Here is a 26,844-nt window from a genome sequence, read left to right on the forward strand (position 1 = left end):
CCCCATCTGTCATCCAGCTGGATATAAAATCCAGGTTCTCATTAACACACAGTGTGCAGCGTTTCTTTACTGGCTGGCAGTATTAAAGCCAGTTCCTCCAACTTTCAGGTATTCTTCAGATGGGATTAAACTAGATCCCTTTTCTATAGCACCATTAGGCTCTGCCAAAGCACTTCTTGTCACTCAGAACAGACCTCCAACGCTGCACCTTGCCTTGGGAAGCACTTCCCACATGCAGCACGCCCCCATCCTTTGCTGCCCCATGGAATAGTAAAGAACCCTGGGAGGTAAATGAGAGAAAGGGACAGTTCTGCACACCTCCATCTTCTCAGGGGGAAATCGGAAGCCTGACCAGGTAGAGGGAGCATTTCAGGTGAAATGTGTGCCTGAGGCAAACAAACTTTTCCCTCCTGCCAGCAATTTTGCCTGGAAATTCTTCAGCATCTTTACACAGCGTGGTTTACTGCATAGCAAAATGCTTCAGAAGACTGAATTAAAACCAAACAGCTTCCCAGCTGGGATGGTCATCATTAGAATGCAATTCCCAGCAACTGTGCGGGTTTCTTGGTATCCTCAAAATCTTTGAAATTCTCATTAAGCAACTTTGAAGGAATGGCTTAACATGCATCTAGAATAGGAAAATCTTCCCATGATCCAGTGGATCAAGCTGGATATTATAGTGCATATGGACAGTGTGAGATGTTGCTTTTCTTCTGAACTTGCGGTGATGGTGAAGGCCAATCTTTAGTGTTCCAAGTGTGCAAGTTGTGGAGGGTGGGGGTCTGATTTTCCTGTCTGAAACCCTACCGTGACTGGGGATGGAATCCATGGGAAGATTTCAAGCCAGTTTTGCAGACCTGTCCCATGGGTCTGGAGTTACTCTGATTGCCTGTTGAATATCTTCTGATTCATATTTATTTGCTAAGAAAACATTAAGTCCTTGCCACACACATGTGGTTTTATAAGGATTTTCAGCCCAACAGAGCCAGTGCAAATGAGATTCAGCTGACTATGGTGGCAATTTGTAAATAAATTTTCCATGTACCCACTTGATCTTCTGTAAGTGGTAATACCCTTCTTTTTCCATTCATTGCTCTCGCCAGCTCTTGTCTGAACACTCTGTACTGCCCTTTCTGCCCCCTCCCTGTCAAGCTCTCTTTGGGCTTCTCTTTGCTCTTTGCCAGGTCTTTCCCAGCCCCTTCCCTCTGCTATCTCCTGTGGGGTGTTCAAGGGCAGGGGATGCTGCTGGCTTTGGTGCTGGCACCAGGAGCTGTTTGCAGGGATGCTCCAGGCATTGTTTAGAATTTATGGGGTAGGCAGAGTCAAGCAATACCCATGATCAGTTGAAATCGTTATTTCTAGAACTGCATTTCTTTGCTTTATCAACAGAAGGGTTCACCTGTTGTGCATTTGCTTGGTCTCTCAGCTAACCTGCGGATTTGGGAAGTGTGGTGTGTGTTGCCCACTCAGCTCTCACCCCATCCTCCTCAGCGCTGGTACGCGCTGTACGTGCAAGTGATGGATGTGGAGAATAGTGAAGATAGAGGAAGAACAGGCTCTTCTTCCCTGTCCTTCTGGTTGACTTCCCAGAGTTACGAAAGCCGCTAGCACGCCATGCCATGCCCCGCCATCCCTCAGCCTGCTGGCTGATCTCAGCCTCCGTCTCAGCATGTACATGGATTTCCACTCTCTGGGCTAAAGCCTGCCAAAGCAAAATTCCTGAAGCAGAATAAAAACTGTGGAAGACTTTCAAACCCAGAGATCATTGAACTGTCCCTCTCACCAAATGGCAGTCAATACTCTGTTCTTTATAAAGTCTCTAAGCATAAAGCTTAAATCAGTAATTATAACTGGAAAGTCTTTTCAATTATTTTAAACTGCCAGAGATGATTTAATGTGCCTCACATTTTGTGTTGGTATGCAAAAGAGTTAAGTGCCATCCACCTTTCAGAGGACTTTAAAATCTGAAAAATAGAAAAATGGGAAGGAATCCCAAAAGACATACTTGTCCCATGAACACCACCACCATTTGTGGCCTCACAGACACCTTCTCCTGCATTTTGAAATTGTTTGCCTCCCTCTGTGCAGGGTGAGGGATCCATGCAAACAGCCAAAACCTTTAACCCCTGAGCAGAGTTTCAGCTGAGGGCAGTATTGAGAGCAGATCTTCACTGGCGGCCACCCAGCCATGCATCATTGGGCAGCATTCACTCTCCAGATGCGCTCAAGCCTCTACAACCAAGGAAGTAGAAGGTTGAGAAAGCCCAAATATCTTCTGATTTCTCTTTTGTGCCAGGCCTTGGGGCCTTTGTCTCTGTCTGCTGGCTGCTGTTAGTCCCAAACCCACCGAGACAGGCATCCATCCCCACTGAAACCTGCCAGCAAGCACTGCTGCAGGGTGCAAGGAACGGAGCACGTAGCTTTGCTGCCTCAGTTAGCCTTACTCCAACTACATGAGCATCAGTCGTGAGCATCAGTAAGTGACAGAAGCTGACTCTTGGCATCCTTCAACTTTTTTTTTAATTATTATTTTTATTTTTATTTGCTTTATTCCTTCTCCCTGAACTCAGTGGCATGTATGTCCTGAGCCTGTGCAGGCAGAGGGGGAGAAGGGGCAGGGAGAACATCTTATAAATCCAGTTCTGCTCTATTAAGATTCATTCTGGTATGACAATGGCTTTTTCTATTGAAATGCTTTGTGAAAGCCTTGCCTAATGATCTGTTAGCTGGGGAAAGGTTAAATTCCAGCAAGATTTTCTGTGTTTGATGAAGAAAAAACAGTGCAATTATCCAGAATTCAAAGTGAGGGTTAGCCAGCTGTTAATAATACTGCATTTCTTCATGTTCTCATTACTCAGAAATAACGTGGCCATCCCCAGCCATGGCAGTAAAGTATTTATAGAACTCTCATTTGGCGCTGTTTGTACTCATGGAGGGCTGGACGTCACTCGAGGTCTTCTAAATATGTTTCTTTTTGTGCTTTAGCCACTCATGACACTACTTACCTTACTGCAGCAGTCTGTAACAGAGATGTCTAGTTTAAGATGGTCATCTCAGGAGGGGTCAGACATGCCAGTTAACCACTAACGGTTGGGCATCTTGTGCACACTGGTCATGAAGGCTCTGCCAGAGTCATTGGAGAGACTGGTGACTCAAGTTCATGCTATCCCAAGACAGCTGCTAAGGATGAAGGAGATAAGCTGACTTGATACCTGATACTCTTGATTCCAAGAGTGCCCACATTAACAACCTGGTTTGATGCAGAGTGAAGTTTATTAGTAGTTTTCTGCTCTTTGTGGCCTCGTTGCAGTCTGCAGGTGAGTTTGTGTGCTGGGAGACCACTGGAAATATGCAGGAACAACCCCCAAACATCTGTGCATTTCTCCCAGCTCTCTCTCCTGATCGCTGAGGTTTCCAGCTTGGAAAGTCATGTCAGAACACAAAATACACATGGCATCTCTGTGTCCAGGCACACAGAAACAAAACAGGTCTCATGGGGAAAATATAATTTCACAGTGGCAGGCTCTGCATTGGGATAAACAGACGGCTTGTTTCCTCCAGTGGATGCATGGAAAATCAATTCCCAGTCCTCTGCAGAGGCCCCTAAACATGGTTCAAATCCCCTTCTGTAGTACAACTGTTTTGCACCAGTGAAAAGGTTTCATTTCTAGCAGGGGAGCTGCAGGTAACACCTTTTTGCTATCTTCATGTTGTCATTTAGGTGTCTATCTTATCTTCTTTACAGGACACTCATTTCAAGTGCAGCTTTCTGCTTGGAGGTTTGAAGTAAATGAGTATTAAGTAACTGTATCTGTCTCTAATTCACTAAACATCCAGAAAAAATAGCTAATGTGCCTGAACCAGTGGGATGAATACATTATATTAGATTAATCTAATTCAGCTACTTTCACTCAAACAACCAGTAGCGTTTAGAAAAAGGTTGTGAAAGAGATTAGGAATTTCTTTTCTGCATTTTTCCTTTCTTCTCCTTTCCATGACTTTGCTAGTTAGCTATTCAGTTAGCTGATTTCCTTGACCCTCCTTAAAACATGACTTTTAAAATAAGTTTATTCTTTTCAGACCTCAGAGCTGGCTCCATATTCACCAAGGCTTTCAGTGTCCAGGAAGGGTGACAGGATAAACGCAGACGTACAAGCTGTGAGCAGCTTATCCCAACTGGAGCAAGCAGCTCCCGGATGCCACCATCTCACTAGCACCTCAGTTGAGCAGTGTGGGTACAGGGAGACTCACAGCATCACCCCTGGGCTTAGAGCAGTTCCCTGGGCCTCTTCTCCATCACTTCAGTTCCTTTGGCCGTGCTGTCCCTTCAGTGCCATGGCAAGTCTGATATATGCACCCTCCACTCCTTTATACCCCTCTTTAATGGAAATGCGTAAAAAGACCCAGAGCAGGCTGCCTAGACCCTTTGGTTTAACAGCAAATTACTGGTAGCTTCTCTCAGTGCGCCTATTTCTCACTGCAGTTCAGTCTAGATCAGGGTTACCTCACATTCTGGAGAGAACATTATGTGCAATCATGTCCAAAGCCTTAAAAATAACCAAGGTATAAGACTTAAATGGCTGTTTTGCTGCCCACAAGCCCTGCTCTTCTGTCAGTAGATTGCTTCAGTGTGATTTGTTCTTGACACATTCCTGTGGCTGTTGATCATCTCCTTATATTTTGTAAGTGCTGACAAGCAGCTTGGTTATTTGTCCAAGTATTTTTCCGAGACCTGAAGCCGGTCTGCCTATTCTAATTCCCCAGTGCCTCCTTCCCCTCTTCTGAAAGCAGAGCCCTCAGTTTGCCCTCCCAGCCCCCTGGAACCTCCCCATCTCCAGTGGCTCCTCACAGTTAAGTGGTTGCATCTCCAAGGCTGCTTCAGGAAGCTCTCTGAGTGTCCTGGGATGCAGTTCAACAGGCAGGGATGATTGAAAACACCACAGTTATCTAATTACTCTCTCACCAAATCTTCTCTTTCGTGTGAGTTTGTATCCTGCTAATGCTGGCATTAGCTTTGTCAGGCATTTGATTGCTGTTGAGTTTTTTAGGGAAGATTGAAGGAAAAAAAGGCATTAAGGGTTTTGGCTCTCCCAGCAGTGCTCTGTGCTAATGTCACTCTTCCCCGAATAGTGGACCAGCTCTTCCTTTGGTTTCTCCTTGTGCTGCTGGCCGGTTCCCCCCTGCTCACCAAGCCCACAATAGAGCAGGGGAGATTCTGGCTTTGGGGCCAGCAGGTAGGACACGAATCCCACAAAGACCCCAGCACCCAGGAGGGCTTGGCCAGGCTGTCACCAGGCAAGGAGCCCTCCTCTCCCTGAGCTCAAGGGGTGGCACAAAGCTCCCCTCTTTGTGTGCAGAGCAGAGGCTAGCCAGGTGTGTGGTGCACACCTTGGAGGCTCTACTTGGTTATTGCTGGGGCTTGGCTACTGCACAGGGGGCTGTGGGAGCAGAGAGCAGGCTGTGGTGGCATGCAGGAGAGGTGGCCATGGGCTGGCAGTCTGGGGTGGTGATTTCCTCCTCTGGTCCCCAGATGCTGCAGGGATCTGCTCAGAAAGAGATGCAAGGCAGGATAAGCACAGGAAAGGCTGAACTTCCCATGCCAAGAGCAGATGAAAAGAGATGTTATAAAGTCACTTGTCTCTGAAAACATGGCCCCGAGCTCTGACACAGTGGTGGAGGGCATCCAAGTTTCATGCTGGAAGGAGATGAGCCCACATGTGGAATCCTATCCCAGTTTCAAAGCTCAGGTGTGTTTCTGTGGTCACAGATGTCATGGGATGGCGTTTGACCCTGGCTCATCCTACACAGAAGGCAAGCTCTGATGGACAGCAGGATCATTTGAACCTCCCTGGAACTAGCTTTCGTTTGAACTACAAACTGTTTTTTGTTTCTTCCCAGCCAGGTCTTTAGACAAACTCTATAACTTTGCTGACTGCTCTGGCCTTCACCTGATCTTTGCACTGAATGCTCTGCGCCGAAATCCCAACAACTCCTGGAACAGCTCCAATGCCCTCAGCCTTCTGAAGTACAGTGCCAGCAAGAAGTACAACATCTCCTGGGAGCTGGGCAATGGTGAGTGTGGGAACAGGAGAGCCACGGGAATGGAGCTCACTGTAGCAGAAAGGTATTCCCTTTTGGAAAAGGATATCTGCAGATCGCAAGATGCTTTGCCAGCGTAGTTTCAGAGGGATTTAAAGGACACTGCTATAAGGCAGCGCTATCTCTTAGATGGACCTGGCATGTGTTAGCCCGTTAGCTGGACGTTTCCATCATCTGTATTAAACACATGAAATGTTTCTGGTTCAGCTGCTGGGTTGGCCAGATCAGCAGCTATATGGACCTGTGTGGTGACTGCAGTGCCAGGGGAGTGGGACACCCTGCAGGGACAAGAGCATGACACCAAGGGGGTGGTCCTTCACCCAGCACACAGCAAAAGGGTCACCTCATCCACTCCTCAGAGGCTCCTTGTGCTGCTCTGCAGGCAGCTCTGTGGAGCTCAAGCTATGCGACAGCATGAGCTGTGTGTCTCTCTCCGGAAGCACGGCTGAAGGAACAGAGCTGGCAAGCCTTGCTTGTTTATTTTTATTTTCCCAGAGCCCAATAACTATCGGACCCTGATCGGCCGCTCGGTGAACGGCAGCCAGCTGGGGAAGGACTACGTCCAGCTGAGAAGCCTGCTGCAGCTTATCCGCACTTATTCCAGAGCAAACCTCTATGGGCCAAACATTGGGAGGCCCAGAAAGAACGTCATCGCTCTCCTGGAAGGGTAAGTGATGTTGCTTTGATGAAGAGGAGATCAGAAACCCTTCCTGAAGCAGGTAGGTTTGCTCCTTGGCTTCCCAATGTCCAACAGCTGCCAGGACATTGAGACTCTATGTGGCTCAGGCATCACAGTACCGGGGACTTGAAGACATGGTCCCTGGTGGGATTTTGCGCTGGGCTGATTCCTCCACTTTCTCCAAGTATTCCCAGTGTTTCCCAATTATAGACAGACTGAGGTGCCCACCTTGTTGAGACATAAACATAGTGCAGTGGTGTGGATGTAGGCTCCTGCATGCCCGTGAACTGCAGGGCCAGGAGATGGGTCCTGGAACCACTTATCAGTGTAGATGTTGTCTCAGAGTCCTCCTGGACAAATTGCTTTGCTCTTCCCACTTGACGACTTCTTCTCTCTGTGCTTTCTCCATCTGTGCAGCGGAGGAACCTGTAGCAACTTTCTCCACTGGCCAAGCTTTCTGCTCCTTCCGAGGAGAATTGGCATGTCTCTAGTTTGGGGAGGCCAGAGGTGGAGAAGGAATGGTGACAGTGAGGGACACAGACACCTGGAGGTGACATTGGACAGCTACAGGAACCAGGGAGGTGTGGGAGCCTGCTGGCAGCAGGAATGGGGACTGTGCGGCTCAAAGACCGTGCAGCAGAGGGGTAATTCCCTGCAGGACTGTAAATAGAAACTCCAGTGCAGAGGATTGGGCAGGGGGAGGTGTGGAAGGGACTCTGCTGGGAGCAAAGCTGGGTCTAGTATTCATTAACATCTGCATGAATGATCTGGCAGAAACAATAAACAGCACACTGATGCAGTCCCTGGCGAGGTGGGGAGGGAGCCAGGGCCAAATTCTCAGCTCTGCTGCAGCAGCACAAAAAGACCATAAAGCTGGTTGAACCAGCTGTGACACCAGCATCCTTCCTGCTGACAGAAGTGGAGGAGCAGCCCCTGTGCCAGCACCATGGCTGCCACCAGTGCCATATGAGTGCATCATGTCCAAGACAGCGCAGGGAGAGTTACAAAATGTTGTAGTAGCCTTGATCAGCAGGAAATCCATTAGCGCTGGGAGGAGAGGGCTGAGTAAGGAAAACAACAGGGATGCGTGCCAAGAAGCTCTTAGAGAAAGGGAAGTCCTACTGCTGCGTTTGCCCTTGGTGTGCCGCAGCCAGGTCCCAGGGAAGAGGGGTTGGAAGAGCCAAGTTGCACGGCCAGGGTGGTCCAGCAGCATTGCAACGCTGGAGCTGTGCTGTGACTGACAGCAACCCCACGAGCGAGGCTGTAGTGTATGATCTGATGGAGAGGATGGCAGAAACACCATCTCGAATGAAAGGGAAGGTTGGGAAGGGCTAGGGTTTGAACAGTCCTGGTGATGGAATGGTGGGGACTCTCCAGTCTTTCATGTGGGTGTGAAAGAGCTGCAACGAGCATGCCATGCCTGCTCTTTAAGCTGTATGCTGTTTCTCTGCTGCCATCCCTGCCTGCCAGGGTGATGCTGGTCCACAGGCGCTTAAAGTGACTTCTCTCTCCCATGGAGAAACCTTGTGTCATGCACTCCAAACCTTGGTATCCGCAGCTCATGGTGAGCAGCATGTGCCTGCATGGCCCACGAGGTCCTGTGAGAAAAGAGCTGCTTGTCTTTCCACATAAAGACCCAATTATTACTAGGCAGGGTGTAAATAGGAGGAACAAGTCTGATTACACAAAGACAAAAGGCTAAATGCCCATTGGCAGTATTAGGAAATGGAGTTGCAAAAGGACAAATAAACCCCAGTGCCTAAGCTGCTTGACAGCATGAGATTTATTCCCAGCAGCTCCCCGAGGTCACTTGAGTACCTTCAGTTAGTGATACCAAGAGCTCGATGGGATGTGGCTCAGCATGTGCCTGTGGCTGTCTCGGCCAAGACATGTCTCTCAGACCTTGAATGACCTCCACACAGTAGGCAAGCAAAAGAGAGGAGAAAGAATTTAGGAACCTCTTAACTTCCCTTAAGAGGGGCAAGTTCAGGTTAGATATAAGGAAGATGTTCCTTACTGTGTGGATGGTGAGGCACTGGCACAGATTGCCCAACGAAGCGGTAAATGCCCCACCCCTGGTAGTGTTCAAGGCCAGGTTGGACAGAGCCTTGGGTGACATCCCTGCCCATTGCAGGGGGTTGGAACTAGATGATTTTAAGGTCCTTTCCAACCCTAACTATTCTGTGATTCTATGATTCTAAGGTGCTCTCAATGGCAAGCCTGCAGTCTGCATTGCTAGACCACCATGAGTGGTCTACATAGTACTCACAGTAGGACGAAGGCTCCAGAGCAAATACATTGTGTGCAGTTAACAGTCCTGATGAGGTGAAACCTGCAATGTTTTTCTCTTATTTTAGAAAAACTGATGAAGAGCAGAAGTCAACCAGGTAGGAACAGATACACCAAGTGGAGGATTATGACTCAAATGTTAAGTAGGGCTGGAGGGGAGAGATGAAACACTCCAGAGTAGAAGACAGGATGGGTGGATCAGTCTGTCAGGCAAGCAGTGCCCCGTTACACAAAGTGAAGAGGTGGGTTTTGGTGGGGAGAGGAGATGAGAGCTCAGAGAGGCCCAAGGAATGATCTCCAACAGCAGAAGCTGGCACTAATTGTTCTCCAGGGAAAGCCTCTAGAGTTATCTGAGGTCCTGAAACACTCAGAGAAAAGTCTCATATTGAAGTATTGCATAAAATTACATTTTCCTGTTTCATGCTCTGTGTTCCAAACGTTGTAGTCTATTGTTTAACTGTTATCTCAAGCAAGCAAGCTAAACTCATTCTTTGTGTTTAAACCTTGTCCTGCAATAATGGCAACATCAACGTGAATTGGACATTGCTCTCTGCTGTGTACCAGGCTCTGTCTGTCTCAGTGATGGGAGATGGACACCCCCAAGGCCGTTCTGATCCAGTCCTAGGGCCTGTCCTTCAGGACATGGTGGGACTGAAGCTGGGATGCCATCTTTCTCTGGTGTCTGCTAAGCAGGCTAAATGAAGAACATAGATCAGGAACCTGAAGGTTTGCAGCTTGTAGGGGCGTGACCACACTGTCCCACTGCAAAATCTGTCCTTAGGCAGCTGACACTGAGCTGTGCTGGTGAAACCTATGCGCTGTCTGATGGTGGAGGTAGGACACGACAAGGGAAGGAGAGCCCTGCCTGACACGCAGCAGCACGGGTTTTGCACATCCTTCACTGCAGAGTTATTGCTCCTGAGCTTTCGTACCACCCTGCATGGTGCAATGGCTCAGATACACAGAGTGTACCAGTGTCACTGCAGGCTGGCAAGTCCTAGAGACTGGAACAGGACCACTAGTGCTGATGTAAGGACGGGCTCTGCAGGGATGCAGCATGGCTCCGATGGCTGGGACCTGCTGTGAGGGAGCTAGGAATGGTGTCTTGTGAATGCACAGGTGCAAGAGGGAATTTCTCCAGACACAACCAACAGTTGAGTTTGATGAGGTGTTAATTAGAGCATTCATGCAGCCTGAGCTGTTGGAGAGCAGACCATGTTAGCTACCTACTGCGTCTGTGGGTACAGGAATCCCAGAACTGCTTGGGATTTGCTTGGGAAAAAAATTGTGAGATTCGAAGGAATTAACATAGATTTTAACAGCAGATCAGGAATCAGACACAAAGGTTAATGCATGACTGAATCACACGTTCAGTGCTGGAAGGGAAGAAACACAAGGGAAAGCTATTAGGAAGAAGAGATGCTAACATGTGTTAAAGCTCAGAACATTTGGCACAAAACTTAAACCAGCATGTCTGGGCAGATTTGGCTAGGCGTGCTCATGACCTGTTGTTCCTCAGCTGGTGTTGCCTAGTTTTTGCCACTGGACACTAACAAGCATTGGGGTGTTAACACGACCATAGCAGGAGCTGCAGTGCCAGGAGGATAAAAGCGGGCAGGCGCTTGTGCCCATGCTAGGCTGCCTGTTGTTGGTGCTCTGTGGCTACTTTGGTTCCCAAGCCTGCTGGGAGTCACCAGAGAAGTGAAAATCTTCCTTGCATGGAGCTATAGCCTTTCCCTAACTCCTTATCCCCCCAGCTCTCAGAGCCACTAGACCTGCTGCCTCCTTGGGTGTCTGTCTGCCCTCTTCCCAGTCTTCTTGGCCTGTTCTTGTCACTGCTGTCACCACTGCACATCTGGTCACAGAGCTACTGCACCTCTGGCCAGGTGTCACAGCAAGCGAGGAAGCTCCCACATGCCATTCCACACCTCGCAAGGCACAAGATTTTTTCATCCTTCATGATTTTACTGCCTCTTATCCCCTGTTTGTAGTACCTGTGGGGAGTTAACACCCATGTGGGTCACTTTGGCTTCTTTTAGTGATGGTGTCATTCCACAGTGCTCTGAAAGGAGCCCATACAGGTGAGGAAGCACGTTTGTCAGTGCTGATGAAGTCCTTCCTCTCTGCCAGCTATGGACATGTCAGGATCAGGAGGGGCCATGGAGGTGATGTTTTGGTTGTCTGTGGGAAGCCCAGGTAGAGGTCAGGCTAAAACCTGTTGCAGTCCTCAGCCCTGATCCCTGCATCCACAAATCAACCCCAAGCCCAGGTTCCTGCATTGGTACTTATGTGGTAGAGAGAGGTGTTAACTTATAGCTCATGGAATGGCACAGGCTGTAGACTTGGGGTCCAACACAACCAGAGAGTTAAGCAAAATCAAAGTGCTAAAGATGGGAGAGTCTTTGGTAGTATTCTTATGATGACTGCCCATGCCTTGTGTCCATGAAGAGGGCTGTGGCTGTCAAGCAGCACACATCAGTCAGTCCAGGCATTGCTTTTTATACGGGACTTGTTCTGGAGTAACACTGTGTAGACAAAGCTTGTTTGGTTAAATTCAAGTAGGGAAGAGAAACAAGGATAGCCTGGAGTAGGTGTTATCCGGCAGAGGGAAGGTCTCTGGGTTTCAGGAAGGTGTGTAGGTATTTGTCCTGTCCTCTTGCTGACAAGGACTTGTGCCCCATTCAACACAGGGACTTGTAAGCACTGCAATTTTAGAAGCTCTGTTTTGGCTTTTTAACTTCCTTCAAAAAGTACATCCTTGCGGTATTGGCCTAAGGCTCTTTAATGATGTTGCAGAGGTGAGCACATTTCAGTCAGCAGAGCCAGAAACTTCATCCTTACGCAAGCTACCACAAGGCTGGAGGCACAGACTGTACTGGGTCACTGAATAGATCCAGAGCAAGAATTCTGTGCAAAAAGTCAAGCCACAAGACAAGCAACATTAAACTAATGATACAAAGGTAAGAGGAAGTCACTGCAGCATGAACTCAAGCTCTGGCAGCTTCGAACTTATGAGTGAATCCATTCATAAATACATTGAAATGAGGTGTGAAGGATGTGATGAGGCATTCTGTGATTGGTTATATAGCAGGGTCAAAGATCTGAGATATAAGCAAAAGATTTAGCTATTGCTCTCTCAGGAGGAAAAGGTTAAGATAGTTGTTGCTGAAACTTGATCTGGATGGCTGAAATGCCAAAATCAGAGTCACCTGTATAGGAAGAACAAAATGAGCAAGAAAATACATAGATGAGATTATGCCACTGTATAAGTACACAGTGTACCTTCATTTTGATTGCTATCTACAGTCGTAGTCATTTTATCTCAGAAAGATGTAATAGAACCAGGAGAGTTCCTGAAGTGCTGATTACCAAGGTCTGAAACATAGAATCATAGAATCATAGAATAGTTAGGGTTCTTAGAAGGCTTGTGCAGCCCCAGTTGGTTGAAGAAAGGTGATACTGAGCAGAGAGAGAATACGCTATAGCTGTGGGTTTATACGTAATCCCCACCAGGCTCTGCTCCCCAGAGTGAAATCCCTGTCTGAAATCTGGCACTGCAGGTCAAGGTCTTTGCAGCAGGTAGCATTAGTTGGGTCTGGTACCCGTCTCTGCTGCTGCAGGTATTTGATTGTGCTACTGGAACCTGAAGAAGTTAGTAACTGTGCCTTAGACCCCCTTCACCAACCAATTCAGGCACAAGATAAAGCAATTTCTACCCATCACTGTTGGCTCAAAGGGCAGAAATCTGACATCCAGCTCTAGGGATCTACCATGGCACCACAGGCAGGCCAGCGTTGCTCCTGCATTTGGGGCTTGAGTGGGTCGGTTTGTTTTTGTAGTACTCCAGGGAGTGCAGATGAAATAACCCTTGTTTTTGAAGTCCAGCACCCAGGAGTCAGACGATGATGATAAACCCCCTGGAAGCCCGTGCAATGGTAACTTGTCTCCTTGTGCAGCTGCGTTCTTTGTTACATGATCCTTTTTTTATTATTATTATTCCAAGGATGATAATCTGCCATTACCTGCATGGGAAAGAGATTTCCAAATGCAGGTGGCTCTTTAATGTACCTGGAATCAGCCTAGGAAGTTCCAGTGTCTGGAAGCTGAAGCCAGACACATTCAGATGAGAAATAACATGCTTGGAGGCTAATTAATCACGGGAGCAATTTGTTTAAGGTTACAGTAGGTGCTGCATGACTGGCAAGTATGAATCAGGAGATTTATTTCAGAGACATGCCCACACTCAAGTGAAAGTTGTGGCTATGGGAGATGCTGTGGGAGAAGTCAGATTTGAGCCATGGTTTCCAGTACAGAGTTTTGGTGTCAATATCATCTCGTGGTGTTGCAGCTCTCCTGACCCACTCTCCCACAGATCATTCCTGACCTCTAAGGTGCTGTCGCACCTTGTGCTAGCATTACCATTTCTGGGACAGAGCTGTGAACTGTTTGGGTGACTGAGCAATGTTAAATTACATTTTTCTCAGTACTTATTTAAAAACAAGCTTGAGCCTCAGTTCTAGCTCGATACAGGGCCCCACAAGTAGTAATGGTGGCATGGGATGCTGGCACACTGGCAGCTGTAACGGTAAGGAGTCGGATATATCTGAGCTTAGCAGTTTTGTCTCATCCTCAGCATTACAAACTCCCAGCCTGAGGCTCCTGTTCCTCCATGCACCTCTGGTGTGTTCTGGTTTCCTACCTAGAGGTGATCCCCCGCAGATCTTGAGGACTTTTACCTTTGTCCAGGTTTCTGATGTGTGGAAGTCCAGCCAGGGATACCCATAGGCTGCCCCCCATCTGAATAATGTGGCATCGCTATAGTAGTTGCCCACATTGACTGCACAACAGGGGCTCAGCTTGTCCCACTGATCCTGGGGAGGATTTGCTGCACAACGGTCAGAGAAAGCCCAATGTCTAGGAAAATGGCAGATTTACTGCCCCAGCCCATCTGTGCAGCACATGTGCAGGGATCTGAGCCCTCCCGGAAGTGTCTGGTTTGCTCTGCCTGCACCGCACTGCACACATGGACATCACGCAGTTCAGGAAATCCCAGACAAAAACATGCCAGTGTTGGTCGTTGGGACTGTATGGATCTCCACTCGCCTCAAAACCTGTGGTTTGAGCAGCACAGGTGCTACAGGAATAAAGGGGATTAGAAGCATCTGTATTGCTAAACTGAGGATATTCGGATACCTGTGCATCTGCATGTCCATCCACCTTGGGCTTTCATCTCTTGCTCATGCAGTACCACCTGTTGGCTGCTGAGCTGCTCCAGGTTCCCTTTGGAGGATAGAGATCAGCCATCTGGGGTGCTCTAAGCACAAGTCCAGCATTAAGGCAAGGCTTGAAGTTTTACCAGGAACTTTCAAACCTCATCCTGCAAAAATCTCAATAAAAGGAAGAAGAAAGGAAAAAAAAAGAAAGAAAAAAAAAAAAAGAAGAAAAGAAAAATAGACATGGAAAGCAAAATTTGAGCTAGATATGCATCTTTTATGGTAAATTTTGAAAATGACCAGAACTGATTTATTTTGCTCTTATGGAAACAGAAGAGGAACACTAAAACAAGCCAGGGCCTTTTCTGTCCTGCTTGTGGTCTGCTCAAGTGACGCCTGTGTCCTAGAACAAAATATTCTCAGAGTTTTTTAAGAGCGGGCCAATTAACTACTTCTTGGAGATGTGGGAGATGATGGATGTCCTGCTTCTGCTGCTCCAGGGATGCTGGAGTTATATCAAGGGTTTGCTTTGCTTTCCAGTCCCTGCTCAGAAACTGCTGTAGCGGGTGTGCTTGCAGCAGGGCTGTAGGCACTGTGGAAGTAGTGAGGAGAACTGGAGACCTTCTGTCTCCAGGCTTCGTCTGCCCATGGTTTTGGACTGTGAGTGGAGAATGCCAAGCTGAGTCTGAAGAGGTGATTTAGTAAAGTCTGGGATGGTTTATTTTGCAGCCAGAACATAAAGAATGTGAGGTTAGAAAGCAAGCTGGGCTAATCTTCAAACTCAATTGCAATATATTGATCTTCAAACTCAATATAGATTGTGTTCATAATTTCAGTTTAGAGTTCATTAGTTCACTTTGTACACTTCATTTTAGGCATAAATCCCTGTACTGAGCATTTTAAAACTGGGAGTTGGGGTTTTTTAGTCCTTTTGGCATATTTCTGCGCACTTAATGTAGAACAGCAGCCTCTGCATAGCAATATGTGCAAAATCCCCTTTTCGCCCGATGACCAATGTGAGTTGTGGGGAGGTCTCCTTCTGGCTGCTCTGAGGCTATTTTCTTCACCCTGCTCAGCTGGGGAGCAACCATCCCCAAACCACCTCCCTGGCACAGGTCTCCTGGGCCTGACTCTCAAGAGAAATATAAACCCATTTCTGAAAGGCAAGCCTGGGAACTGAATCTCACAGCACTGCTAGGCAGTAGACCAGGGATGCATCAGTGCTACAAGGTTGTACAGCATGTTATTGTTTTTCCATTTCTAATTGTATCTCTTCCCTTTCTGTCTGCAGGGATTTTTTACTGCTGCCTTTGCCAGTGTCCTCTTATGCTTCACAGGGTCCAGCTGCCCTTTTGTCCTAGTTTATAATTGACCATTGTCATTAATTTAAAGTCATGATGATTGTTTCTGAGCTATATTTAGCCCGAAGCTTCCTGCTCTTGTTTTAGACCCTATTAGAGGCTCGTGGATGGAAAGCTTGCTGCTTATCCCTGCCATGATAACTAGTCTGATAAAAGGTCTCATCTCTCCTCTCAACCTTCCCTTTCCTTCACCACCCTCGGCCGTGGGGCTGTCCTGGGGGAGTCAGGGTCAGAGGACTTAGCACCACTCATACGTATGTCCCAGTGCAGTTAGGATAGCTGTGTGATTCCTGCTGTGTTCCTGGGAACCCTGTTCATCAAAGAGCAGCCTGAAACAATACAGCATCAGTTTCTTTCTCATCACATTCACTTGCTCAAGCCACTGTCTCCTGTATATGCATATATTATCACTTCCAAAATGCATCAGCTACACAGCACACGTTACAGTACTGAACAGAAAAGTGTGCCTGTCCTATTGGTGTGTGCTTTTATGTGTTTCCATATCTGTGCCCTTAAGCGTAAGTATATAATAACTCTTAGGGCTTTCTCATGGAAGCTGCAATTTCCAAGATGCAGTTTAGAACATCTTGGGTGGTAGCAAGGCTGTGCTAGAGGCTGCTGCAGTGGTTGCATATGGTTCCCAAGATTAGGAATTGCTTTGATTTTGGCATTGGCAGTGCGATACATCTATGTATCCTCAAGTCTGACTCAAATAGGAGCTGTCTGGAAGAGGTGTATTTTCTTTAAGATAGTTGGGTTACAAGCCATCAGGAGACAAATACATATCTATAACTCACTGTAACCTTGTGGATGGAAGTGCTGTGGTTGGAATGGACAAACCTGAAGTGCACCCAGCTCAGAATCCCATCAGTTTGCTGACAGCCGATGCCAAAGAAAGAGCACTAAAAAAAGGGAAGCCCATAGCAGTATTTGTCCAGCCTCTTCTCTCATCCTCCAATGCTCAGGGGCTTCCTGAGCTGGAGGTGGCATCTTTGCATCTAATAGCTTTGCTGGGTTTTATTTCCATTTTCTTTCATTTTTCCAATCCTTGCTTGAATAAATCAAAGAGTTCCTCAGCTTAAATATGTGTTGGGTGACGAAATGTCTTCTTTTAAGATAGACACTTAAAACTTTCTTAAATCACTATTGAGAATTGTTGCAGTCATAGAACTAAGTACATACCACAAGATCTTGTTCCTGAAATGCTGTTGTGCTCCAAAAGCTTTCCCTACCCGCCCCAAAATGATGCTCAGAGCTCTGCCGCCATTTGGATTTCATTCTGTTATTCTTAGCTGTCCTTGCTACAAACATTTGTATTAAGTATAATTTATTCTCTCCATTTAAGTTTGAGAAGATTTCATTAGAAAGGGTCTGTGAGTGAGGTGACCACCTTCGTTATCCTGTGATGTAGGATGGGCATTGGTTGTTTTAGGACTTTGCTGTGACAACATTGGGCTCATACGGTTTCTTCTTCTGTTTCCTATAGGTTCATGAAAGTGGCTGGTAGCACGGTGGATGCTGTTACCTGGCAACAGTAGGTATTCACCATTCCTTTTACTTTCCAACACTTATTGCAGTAATCTGATGATGATGGAAGCAGAGCTGAGGCGCTCTCTGGGTGTGAAAGGGGGCAGATGTGTGACAGCAGCCTCCTCTGTCCTCCTGCTCCATTTAAATAGGTGGAAGAGGCTCTGCCCCTCCTTCTGGAGCCTCTTGGAACAAATACAGGAGGAAATGTATTAACCTTTACCACCGCAGCTGAGACAGAGGCTAAAAATACCACTGCCTGCATGCCTGGCCTTTCTGATTGCTGGAAACAAAGCCCTGCACTGCACCACTGACTGCAGCTGGGGAGACAGGCAGCTCCAGTGGTGGCTGAGATGGGGATGACAGGGAAGCAAAAGCCATGACTGACAGATGTATGGGACTATCTGAAAGCCCTTTTCCTTTCACCCTAATCCCTGTTCTCTATGACCGATGGCCTGAAGCTAAACTGATATGGCTCACATGAGGGAGGGGTAGCTTAGTCCAATGGTAAATACCTCAGTCCCCACTCTGTTTTGTAGGGGCCTGGGATGTCCATAGACACACTGCTGCCCTACACTGCAAGTGGAGCCCCACGAGCAGATGTCACCACTGACAGGGTGGTGAACACCCAAGATGCAGGCTCAGCTGCCAGAGAGATGCTGACACCTGATTTTCCCCCTCTTTCCTACCTGTGCTGCAGTTCGGAAGAGCAAAGCAAGCTCTAAGATGTAGCATCGGTGTAACAAGCACCAAAAGTGGAGGAAAAAGTTTTCTTATTTGGGGAAAAAGTCCATAACCATCTTCTTCCTCCTCTGATTTCCGACTGCCCTAGTTTGCAGACTGTGGCCAGAGGTAGGCTTCCCAGCAGGCTGTGGCGCTCTGCAGTGGGAGCCAGTGCAAAGGTGAGGCAGCGTGCAAGCACAGCAGCAACCACCAAAATTGATAGAAAAAGGGTTTGTGGGGCAGGCAGCACTCTCTCGTGTCACAGAAGGACACATTTCAGATACAGACATTCACTGGAGCAAAAACCATGGTGAGACCCTGCACTGTTCCCAGAAACAGTGGATTTGCTCTGACACTGTTTTAAACTTCCCAAGCGGCACCTGGGGAGCATGGGAGCTGGGATCCCAGGTCCAAGGTGGGCTTGTGTGTGCTGCCCACAGGACTTGTTCCCTGAGCTGGTCCTTCACAGTGACTTCGTGGGGGGCTCAGGTTGCTTTGCTGAAGTGTAGCAACATGGTTTGTAAAGACCATCTCTTGTAAAGCACATCTGGAGACCTGCCCTTAAAAAGAGCCTAGTGGGTTTTAGGACATGAGGTTTTCTTGCAAGTGCATGCACCGCCTCTGTGTCGGTGTGTTAACCTTGGAGCCTCCTTCAGAAGCAATTCTTGGTATCCTGGAGAGGTTTGTCACACCAGGAATGACCAGCATCCAGCAAGTCCCACTCCTCAGGGAGTTCAGCTTGCCTCACTGTGCCACAGCATTGCTTGCTTGGGTGTTTGGCTGCTGGGGCTTCCCCACCAGGCAGCAGCAGCTCATTGCACTGGGGGCAGCGGGGTAGCAGAGCATTTGGAGCAGGATTTGTGTTACTTACAGGCTCATGCTGTGCAATGATGATCTATGTCTCAGCTGGGAGTTTGCTTTTCATGATTACACGATGTGCTGATCACATTTACTTAGTCCAGGAATTTGCTTTCTGCAACAGGGCTTGAACGTTGGGCCAAGCCCTTGGATAAGTTGAAGGAACAAACTTTCAGGCTTCAGATGTGGAGTTTCATCTGGTGTGCAGGGAATCTGCCCACATGGCTGCTTTGGAATTTTTTCTTGCAGGGTCAGTGCAAAGTGCTTGGTGGCTCTGGTGCTGAGTGGCCGCGCTGAAGCAGCAGCCTGTAAGCAGGAGGGCTGCTGCAGCTCCCCGTGAGGGTTGGCGAAGCTGAGATGCTGCTTGCTGATCCATTTCCACTGCAGTGTAGGAGCTGCTTCTCCCCCAGGCTGGGTTGCAGCTCTGGAGATTGCATCCGTATGCATTTGTGAGGACTGGCAATGGCCACAGCTCTGAGCTGGGCTTCTGTACTGTTTATGAATAAATTCAAAACAGTGTCTCATCCCTCTACTCCAAACAGCAAAACAAAACAAAACAAGTTCCTTTGTATCCAAGAAGAAAATTATTAGCAGGAAACTAAACTGCTGTCTAACTGCAAGTATGAATATTTCTGTTCCAAACCCTAACGCTCTCCTGGGATATTGGTTATAAATTTGTCAAATCTGTTACTCCTTTGAAAGGCTGTGCTCAATCCAGAAAGAGAATTGAGAAGGGAATACATTGCAGGGATCCCTAGTCTCTGTGTGAAAACAGAGTATATCTGAAATACATCTGACAGAAAAGTGACACTGGGTGGGAATAAGCAGCCAGCCTTTCTGAGTGTGGTTTCACTGACATACGTAGCTCAGCATGTGTGCCTCCTGCTTCAGAAGTAATGTGTTGCTGGAGAGGGATATGTGAATGGCTTCAAAAGCTCAGGGAATTTCCACTAAAGGAGGGTGGGGCAGGTGGGACTGACAATGACTCGGGGAGTTTTGGCATTTTCCCGATGATTTTGTTTGTTTGTTTGTTATGTTTGGTTATGAGCAAATGCTCAGTTTATTGCGGACCCACTCAGCCTTTGAAAGCAGGTTTCCACTGCTCAGAAACCTCCCCACAGCCATCTGTCTACTGGTGCTGGTGTCCTCACACATGGTGAAGATTCATTGCCCGCTTCATCCGGCAGCCATGCCCAGTTCCATCCCTGGGTATGCTCTCTGTGAGTACAGCTGGTTCTACATCCATCCGTCCTGTGCATAACTCTGAGTTTGGCATATTTAACAGACAAATCCTTATGCAGTGCTGCCTCTGAAGCCCAAATCCCTGTTACTTATGGGGAAAGTAAATGTTTGCACCTTCAAAGCCAGTGGAAATCTATCCCTGTGGCTCCTTGGAGAATGCCACATTATCTTCTAAGATGGAAAGGCACTTGCCGTGTGGCAAATCAGAGATGCCAGGCACGTGGGTATCTGTGTGAGACACTGCTTTTGCCAGGGTTTCTTTGGGTGACATCTCTTCTGGCTTAGACATGTTGAGTGTGCAGGTGGAGATTCTCATGAGGCAATAGCAGGGGGCTCTCCTGCTCTTTGGGGTTCTCCAAAGTTGCTGGGAGAGAGTTGCCCAGCATGCACACACACATTGACGTATAAACCAAGGATACATATTTGGGCTTGCACGAGCCTGCTGTGCCCACAGGTCTTTACCTGGGAGGCAGGTCGCATCCTTTCCAGGGGAGCAGTGAGGCTGCCCTGTGTCCTGTGCTGCAGATCTGGGCTCTGCCTTCTCCTCGGGAGGATGCTCAGGGGTTGGGGCCGCCTCTATCAGCAGAGGTGTCTGGGTTTCACAGCTGCGGTGGCAGTGGGATGTCACGCTGTCGGTGGGGATCTGCCCCGCTCGGTGTCCCCAGCAGGCGGGTGCCCTAATTCCTAGCAGACTCTCCCCGCAGCAGCAGGCAACAAAGTAGATCCGGAAATTCCTCAGCTTTGGGAAGTGGGCTTTAATGTAATTAACTGCAACAGAAGAAGAGGTCAGATAATAGGGGCAAAGGTTTCTCTTTAAAATGAAAGAGGAGGTAAATGAAACCAGCTGCCCAGGAGCCAGTGCACTGCCTTCATTAAACATGGGATGATGCTCATGGTCCCATGCAGCAAATTGTGAATCTTTCCAGAAAATCATTTTAAAGGCAGCACAAGACCTGGAGGTGACAGGATAGAGATGTGTAGCTGGCTCCATGTTTGCCTAAGTGCCTTGGTGCCTGTCATTGCCCTTCTCTGGGAGCTGTGTGCATCCTGGCCTTGCCGTCTGCCCAAGAACAAGGGCATTTCTGACTGGCAGCTGTGCTCAGCCCTGCCTCAGTACTGCTCCCAGCTCTTGTCTTTGTGCCTCAAGCCTTATGCTACACTTCCAGCCAGGGATGGGGGCCAGGAATTCCTAGCACTGGCACAAATCCCTGCCCAGCCCATGGCTGAGTCCTTCCCCTATGCCGTGCTCTGGTTTGGCGGCCTTTAGAGTGATATAGTCACACCTCCCTTTGCAAGGTGCACTGATCCCATTCTGGGTTTCTAAGGCATATATAAATGGGCTTTTTAGAAACAGGGTAAATTAAACAGAAGGGAGAGAGCTGGCTTCAGCTTTGTATACTATGCTAGGGCACACATAGTGGCTGTATATGGCCTTTCCTCTGAGACATATGTCTCATCTAGGATTTAGTTGCTGGATCCCTCTTTTCCTCGACAAGCTCTTTTCCTCAGATTGTCTGTCTACAGAGACAGTGGCACCAAACTGGGGGTCATGATGAGTCAACTCTGCATGTAATTGCCCATATCTATTCTCTCCTTCATTATGAGAAACAGCATGGTCTGTGCCCACAGTGGGCATGCTAATATCTCCTAGGCTTTGGGACCAGCTCTGGTACTGCGTCATACACACACAGTGCCCATTGGAAGATCTGCCAGCCTGTGCTGGAGACAAAGAGCTTGTCCATGAGCTACATGTCCTCTGCTGAGCTGCAGCTGCCAGAGACCCTGGGTAGGGTCTGTCCCCTCCTTTGGCACTTGGCGAGGCACCAGGAGAGGAGGATGTGAATGCTACAGCCCCTGGAGCTGGCTCAGCCTGGCTGCCTGTGCACTGTGCTGCTGCCTGGGGAGGTACTTGTCAGTGCTGGAGCTCTGTGCAGCTGCTGCTGGCTTTTCTGGAGGTTGGAGAGTTCAGGGTTTTTTAAAGTCAAGTGCACTGAGTCATTGCAAATATCAGCAAAGCTGCAGCCATTGCTCCTGGGAATAGTCCACGCCTAATGAGCGCTTCTCCTGCTTTAAAGGCCTGTCAGTTGTTTACATTTTGCAGATTTCTATACTGTCTTCACTGACAGTTGAAGTTCTCAAGAAGAAGAGCCCTCATCTCAATTACAAAACCTGCAGCTGGAAGCAGCTCACCCATTCTTGAGTAGCCTGGTACCAGCGAAATCCTCAATGCCTCTCTGCCTCGCAAGCCTTGTGCAACCAGTGCCATTGTCACTCTTTCCCAGTCTGGGCAGGTTGAAAGTACTTCTTGGTGTCTGGGAACTTCCTAGGCAGATCTGCAAGAGATCCTTTCTCATCTTAGAGGAGCTTGTAATTGCCTTCATGCTCTGCTTAAATACCCCAAGTTGAGGCACTCCTCTCCTCGCTCCCCCAGGAGACATGCCACCAGCAAGATCTCCTGATACTGCAGCAGGTTTTCTTTTGCCTTTCATCCCTCCACCAGTCCCCATTTCTCTGGCTTGTTAATGAAGATGTCAAAAACCACGACTGTGGCACTGTCCCGAGGCACTTCTCTTCCCTGCAGGGTCTCAGCTGTGCTTAGCACAGCAACACCTTCCCAGGCTGCCTCCTCCACACAGTGTCTGGGAGGCAGAAGCTCCTCTGGGGCTGCTGTGCAGAGATGTTCCTCTCCCTTGGCAGAGGAGCTGTAGCTCAGAGCACACCTTGTGCTTGAACGAGAGGATGAGGAGGTACATGCCTGCTTTTGCTCTCCAAGGGGTTTATTCTGAGGTTTCTCTAACTCCATCTTTTCCCAGTCAGTGCAACCTTGTTTTTTATGGCCTTTCAGCCAGTTTTTGGCCCAGGTGATGAGGTTTTTCATCCACAGCAGTATGAAAAAATTGTTTCTGTTCAGCTCTTAAGTGCTGTGCTAAAATCCAAACATCTGCCATCCCCAGAGTCCCTTCCTTTGTAATTTTGTCTTAAAAAGTAATCTCTGTAAACCCCACCGCTGCCTGCTGCTTACAGATCTGCTCTCCTCCCGGCAGCCAGTGGTTCGATAGTGTGTAAGTGATTGGAACAATTCTGAACACTTCCTAAGTAAGTCCCCCCCTGGAGACAGTCTCTGCCCTTAGCACCTTCCAGTCATCACGGACATACAGAAACGCCTCTTGCCTCCTTCTCTGGGTTGGAATGAAACTGAGGTGTGACTGGCATGGTCTTATGCTTTGCTGGGGATGCAGCTGGGACAGCACGCCGGAGGGAGGGCTGCCAGAGGAGATTCTTCTCATTTAATGCATTTGCAAGTTGAGCCTGTAATGCATTTCTGTTCTGGGACAGTTCATGCTGGCACTGTTCCCCCTTCACCACAGCCCTGCACAGCTTCAAGCCCTGCACAGCTCCAAGTGCATTTACTCTGTTACCTGGAGCAGTGAGACACAAAACCCCTCACTGAGCACTCGTGCATGCTACACATGTGGTGGGCGCCCTGGCTAAGGCTGAGTTAGCCCACGGCATCCTTTGGGGATGCTCCTGCATTCCAGCACCCAAGTGAAGCAGCCACTGCGGCTGCTACAGCTGCTCACTGGTATAGATGAGATGGAAGTTATGGACAAATCAGCCCTGGAAAGGTGAATCCACCTTTCTTCAGACCCCAGGTCATCATTCCATTGTGCATTCCAGCACCCATGGATGCACTGAAGTATGTGGAGAGAGAGAAGCCAAGTGGATGTGGCTCCAGTGAGGGACGGGAGGCAATGGCTGAGCCCCAGACTCATCCTCAGGATTACCTCCAGCCACAGGGTGTTTGTACTCCAGGGCAGACTGCTTCACCCTATGTCCTGGAGCCAGGAGACAGTTCCGAGGCATTTCAGAGCCTTCCTCCCACACTTAGAGACAGATGATTCACATCATGATTGGCAGCACTATGGCTGCGCTTTATATAAGCAAGCACATGGATAGCAGGAATTCTCTGTATGGGAAACGCTTCTTGGCATTCCCAGGGAAGAAGGGATTTCTGTGCGAGCAGGACTTGCCATGCAGGTAACAGCCATGGCATTTCTTGAGAGGGGGATTCAGCTGTGGATTTTGCTGGAAGAGCAAGCAAGGAAGGTGCAGGTGTGCAGGGATGCTGGAAGCAGGGCTCGCTCTGATGCCGTAGGTCCTCAGCCTTTGCACTCCACAGTCGCTAATCCTTGCTCAGAAACACCATCAGGGCTGGAGCGTTATTACTGCAGCAGGACGTCCATGAGCAATTCTGGTTCTCAGACCAGAAGAGGCTCTGTACAGCCCCACCTGCAGACCAGCCTTTGAATGGAGAGTATCCCGTGGCCCAGACAGAGCAATGCTGTTATTCCCACTGCTGGAAACCTCTCCCCTCCTGGGTGCTGCGATTACCGGTGTGTCTCAGAGGGTATTTGCTGCTCAGGATCCTTCTCCTCCCTGGTGTCCAGTAGCAATCATCCTGGGCCCAGGACTGACTGGTTTATCTGCACTTTGAAAACAGTCTGTCCCTAAGACAGAGGATGGGTTCAGATGGGATGATCCAGGTGAGTGGAATTTCTCCCAGCATGTCCCTCGTCATGAAGCCCAGGCATTGCTACCATGGGCATTGTGTTGGAGGGTCTCTTTCTGTGGGGTCTTCATGAAATCTGTGCAGAGGGTGCTGCAAAGCCTTTGTGGGTGGTGTTTTGCTCCCAGCCTTTGGCATTCTGGCCCCAGCATTTCACCAGCAGTAATTAAGAAAGTAAGTGCTAAACTTCCCACAGTTTCTGCAGTGCAGGATGCTCAGTGTTCAGGGGGCATTCACCTCACACCCTCTTTTGGAGACTGAATGCATTTGCCAGACACAGGCACAGCCAGAGGGCCAGGGCAGGGTGCAAGCAGGGACTCCCCAAGAGCAGAGGAATCTTTTTGGGTTGGGAAAGAAGCAGAAGAGGAGGATGTGCTTCAGGGCAGAGCTACTCCCAGCTGTCTGATCCTTGTCTTCTTGTTTTCCTTCCAGTTACTACATTGACGGCCGAGTGGCCAAAGTGACGGACTTCCTGAAAACGCGCCTGTTAGACACACTGTCTGACCAGATCAGGAAAATACAGAAAGTGCGTGAGTGCAAAGGGTCTGCAAGGGGCAAGGGGCACTGCCTGTGGCCGGGGCTCCAACCTCAGCAGCAGCATGCTCCCAGGGGAGCTGGCATGAGGCAGGGGGAGGCTGTGCTCCAGCCTGAATGCAGTGAGCTTTCATGCAGGTGATGGGAGGAAAGACATGCATGATGCCCGGCCCTGGGATGGGATGCATGGCAGGGAGGGAGGGAAGCAGTCACAGGCTGCAGCATGGTGCAGGCTGCACAGATGTGCCGAGATGCGAGCTGGATGCACAGGGCAGGGGCAGACACTGCCATGCAAAGCCTTTTTAAAGCAGCTGGCTGGCTTGAGTCTCCCATCCATCTGTTCCTGAAGGGAGCAGCATGTAACATGGGTATTCTCTGAAACTTGCTCCCAAGGACAAGGAGAGGAGAGGAGGGAGCAGCCAGGCAGTACCAAACCATCCCGAGTATGTGCCTGCTTGGGAGGCAGTTCTACTGCAGTATCTTTCCCCACTTGCTCACAGTGCCTAAAAATGCTGCTAGCAAAGTTGTGATAGTTGCATTTCCAGGGTGATTTTTGCTGTTGGAGATTCATGGTCATTATGAACAACTGTATTTTTGTTTCCCCTGATGATCATGTTTTGACTGTGTTATAAAACCCAGCTGTGCTGGCATGCAGTGCCAAAGCCCATGGCCCAGCCTGGCTAGTGCAGCCTGTAGCAAGTGCTCCTCTCCCCACTGGCCAGGAGGACCCACCTCACATCTCTAATTAGTGGGTAGGTGGTGGGGGCTTTGCCATGGGTCCCCTCACCTTGGTTGATATGGAGGCCAGGGCTGTAACTGGCTTACTCAGCTGTCAGTCCCTGAAGAAATAAAGAACACTTAGTGAGCAGGGAAGGCTTTAGGGACCAGAGGAGACGTCCATCTGTCTATCTTGTCTAGGTTTTCATACCATATCAGTCACCACAATGTCTTACTGTTGTAATTCCCGCAGGGAGAAACCATAGGATGAGTAAACAACTCAAAGAGGCCCCAGGAAAGGGGATGCAAGGGTCGGCACAGCAAAACTGGAGGAGACGAGCTGCTTGCTGAGTCCTCTGGCACAAGCTGGGAATCATCCACACACACGGATGATCCTCCTGCTCCAGGGAGGCATGGCGGGGAGGCTGATGGGATCAGCAGGGGTGAAATAGAGAGGAACTGTCTGACCCTGCTCCCACTGTGGGTACAACACGCCACAGAAGTGGTGACACGAGTCCCACCTCTGCTGCAGGTTGGGAACCTGCTGGGGAAGGAGCAGGACCCCATCCATCCCCAGACCAGAGGCAGCAGGGAACTGCCCTCAGTGTGGGTTGGGTGAACCCTCGCACCCGTGGGGCAGGATTTGGTCTGTGTGGGGCAGGGCCTGGGAAGGACTCTCCCGGGAATGCCAGTGTGGCTGAGCAAAAGCACAGCACTGGGTGCTAATAGCCTCCAGCTTGGCTTTGAGTCCGTGCATCCTGCCGGAGCTGATTAGAGCAGCTGGGCTTGTCCACTTCCCTGTTTTATTGCTTCCTCTCTGACTGGGGAAGGTGGCGGGCTTAGATAATTACAGGCAGGATGCCAGCACCTCTGGGGCTTCAGTCAGGGATGTCGACTCTCACAGGCTGTGAGTGGGAGGCAGCCCAGAGCTGGTGTATTTAACATCTTTGAGGGATTCCAGTCCATCCAGCACATTCCAGCGCTCCTCACTAATGGGGCAGAATCCATCAGACTGCACAGTGCGCTCCTTGGGCC

The 26,844-nt window shown here is 48.9% G+C and overlaps 1 protein-coding gene across 1 annotated transcript in view; it reads left to right on the top strand.

The window, feature by feature from the left end:
- Positions 1 to 26,844, top strand: part of HPSE2 (heparanase 2 (inactive)) — a 111,083-nt gene that overhangs the window by 67,188 nt on the left and 17,051 nt on the right. The window contains exons 4-7 of the mRNA XM_030488425.1: positions 5,899 to 6,072; positions 6,595 to 6,766; positions 17,128 to 17,175; positions 24,991 to 25,084. Coding sequence (XP_030344285.1) covers positions 5,899 to 6,072; positions 6,595 to 6,766; positions 17,128 to 17,175; positions 24,991 to 25,084 — 488 coding nt within the window. The remainder of the gene's footprint in view (positions 1 to 5,898; positions 6,073 to 6,594; positions 6,767 to 17,127; positions 17,176 to 24,990; positions 25,085 to 26,844) is intronic.

The sequence above is a fragment of the Strigops habroptila genome, chromosome 5 (assembly GCF_004027225.2).
Source record: "Strigops habroptila isolate Jane chromosome 5, bStrHab1.2.pri, whole genome shotgun sequence".
NCBI classification, from domain to species: Eukaryota; Metazoa; Chordata; class Aves; order Psittaciformes; family Psittacidae; genus Strigops; species Strigops habroptila.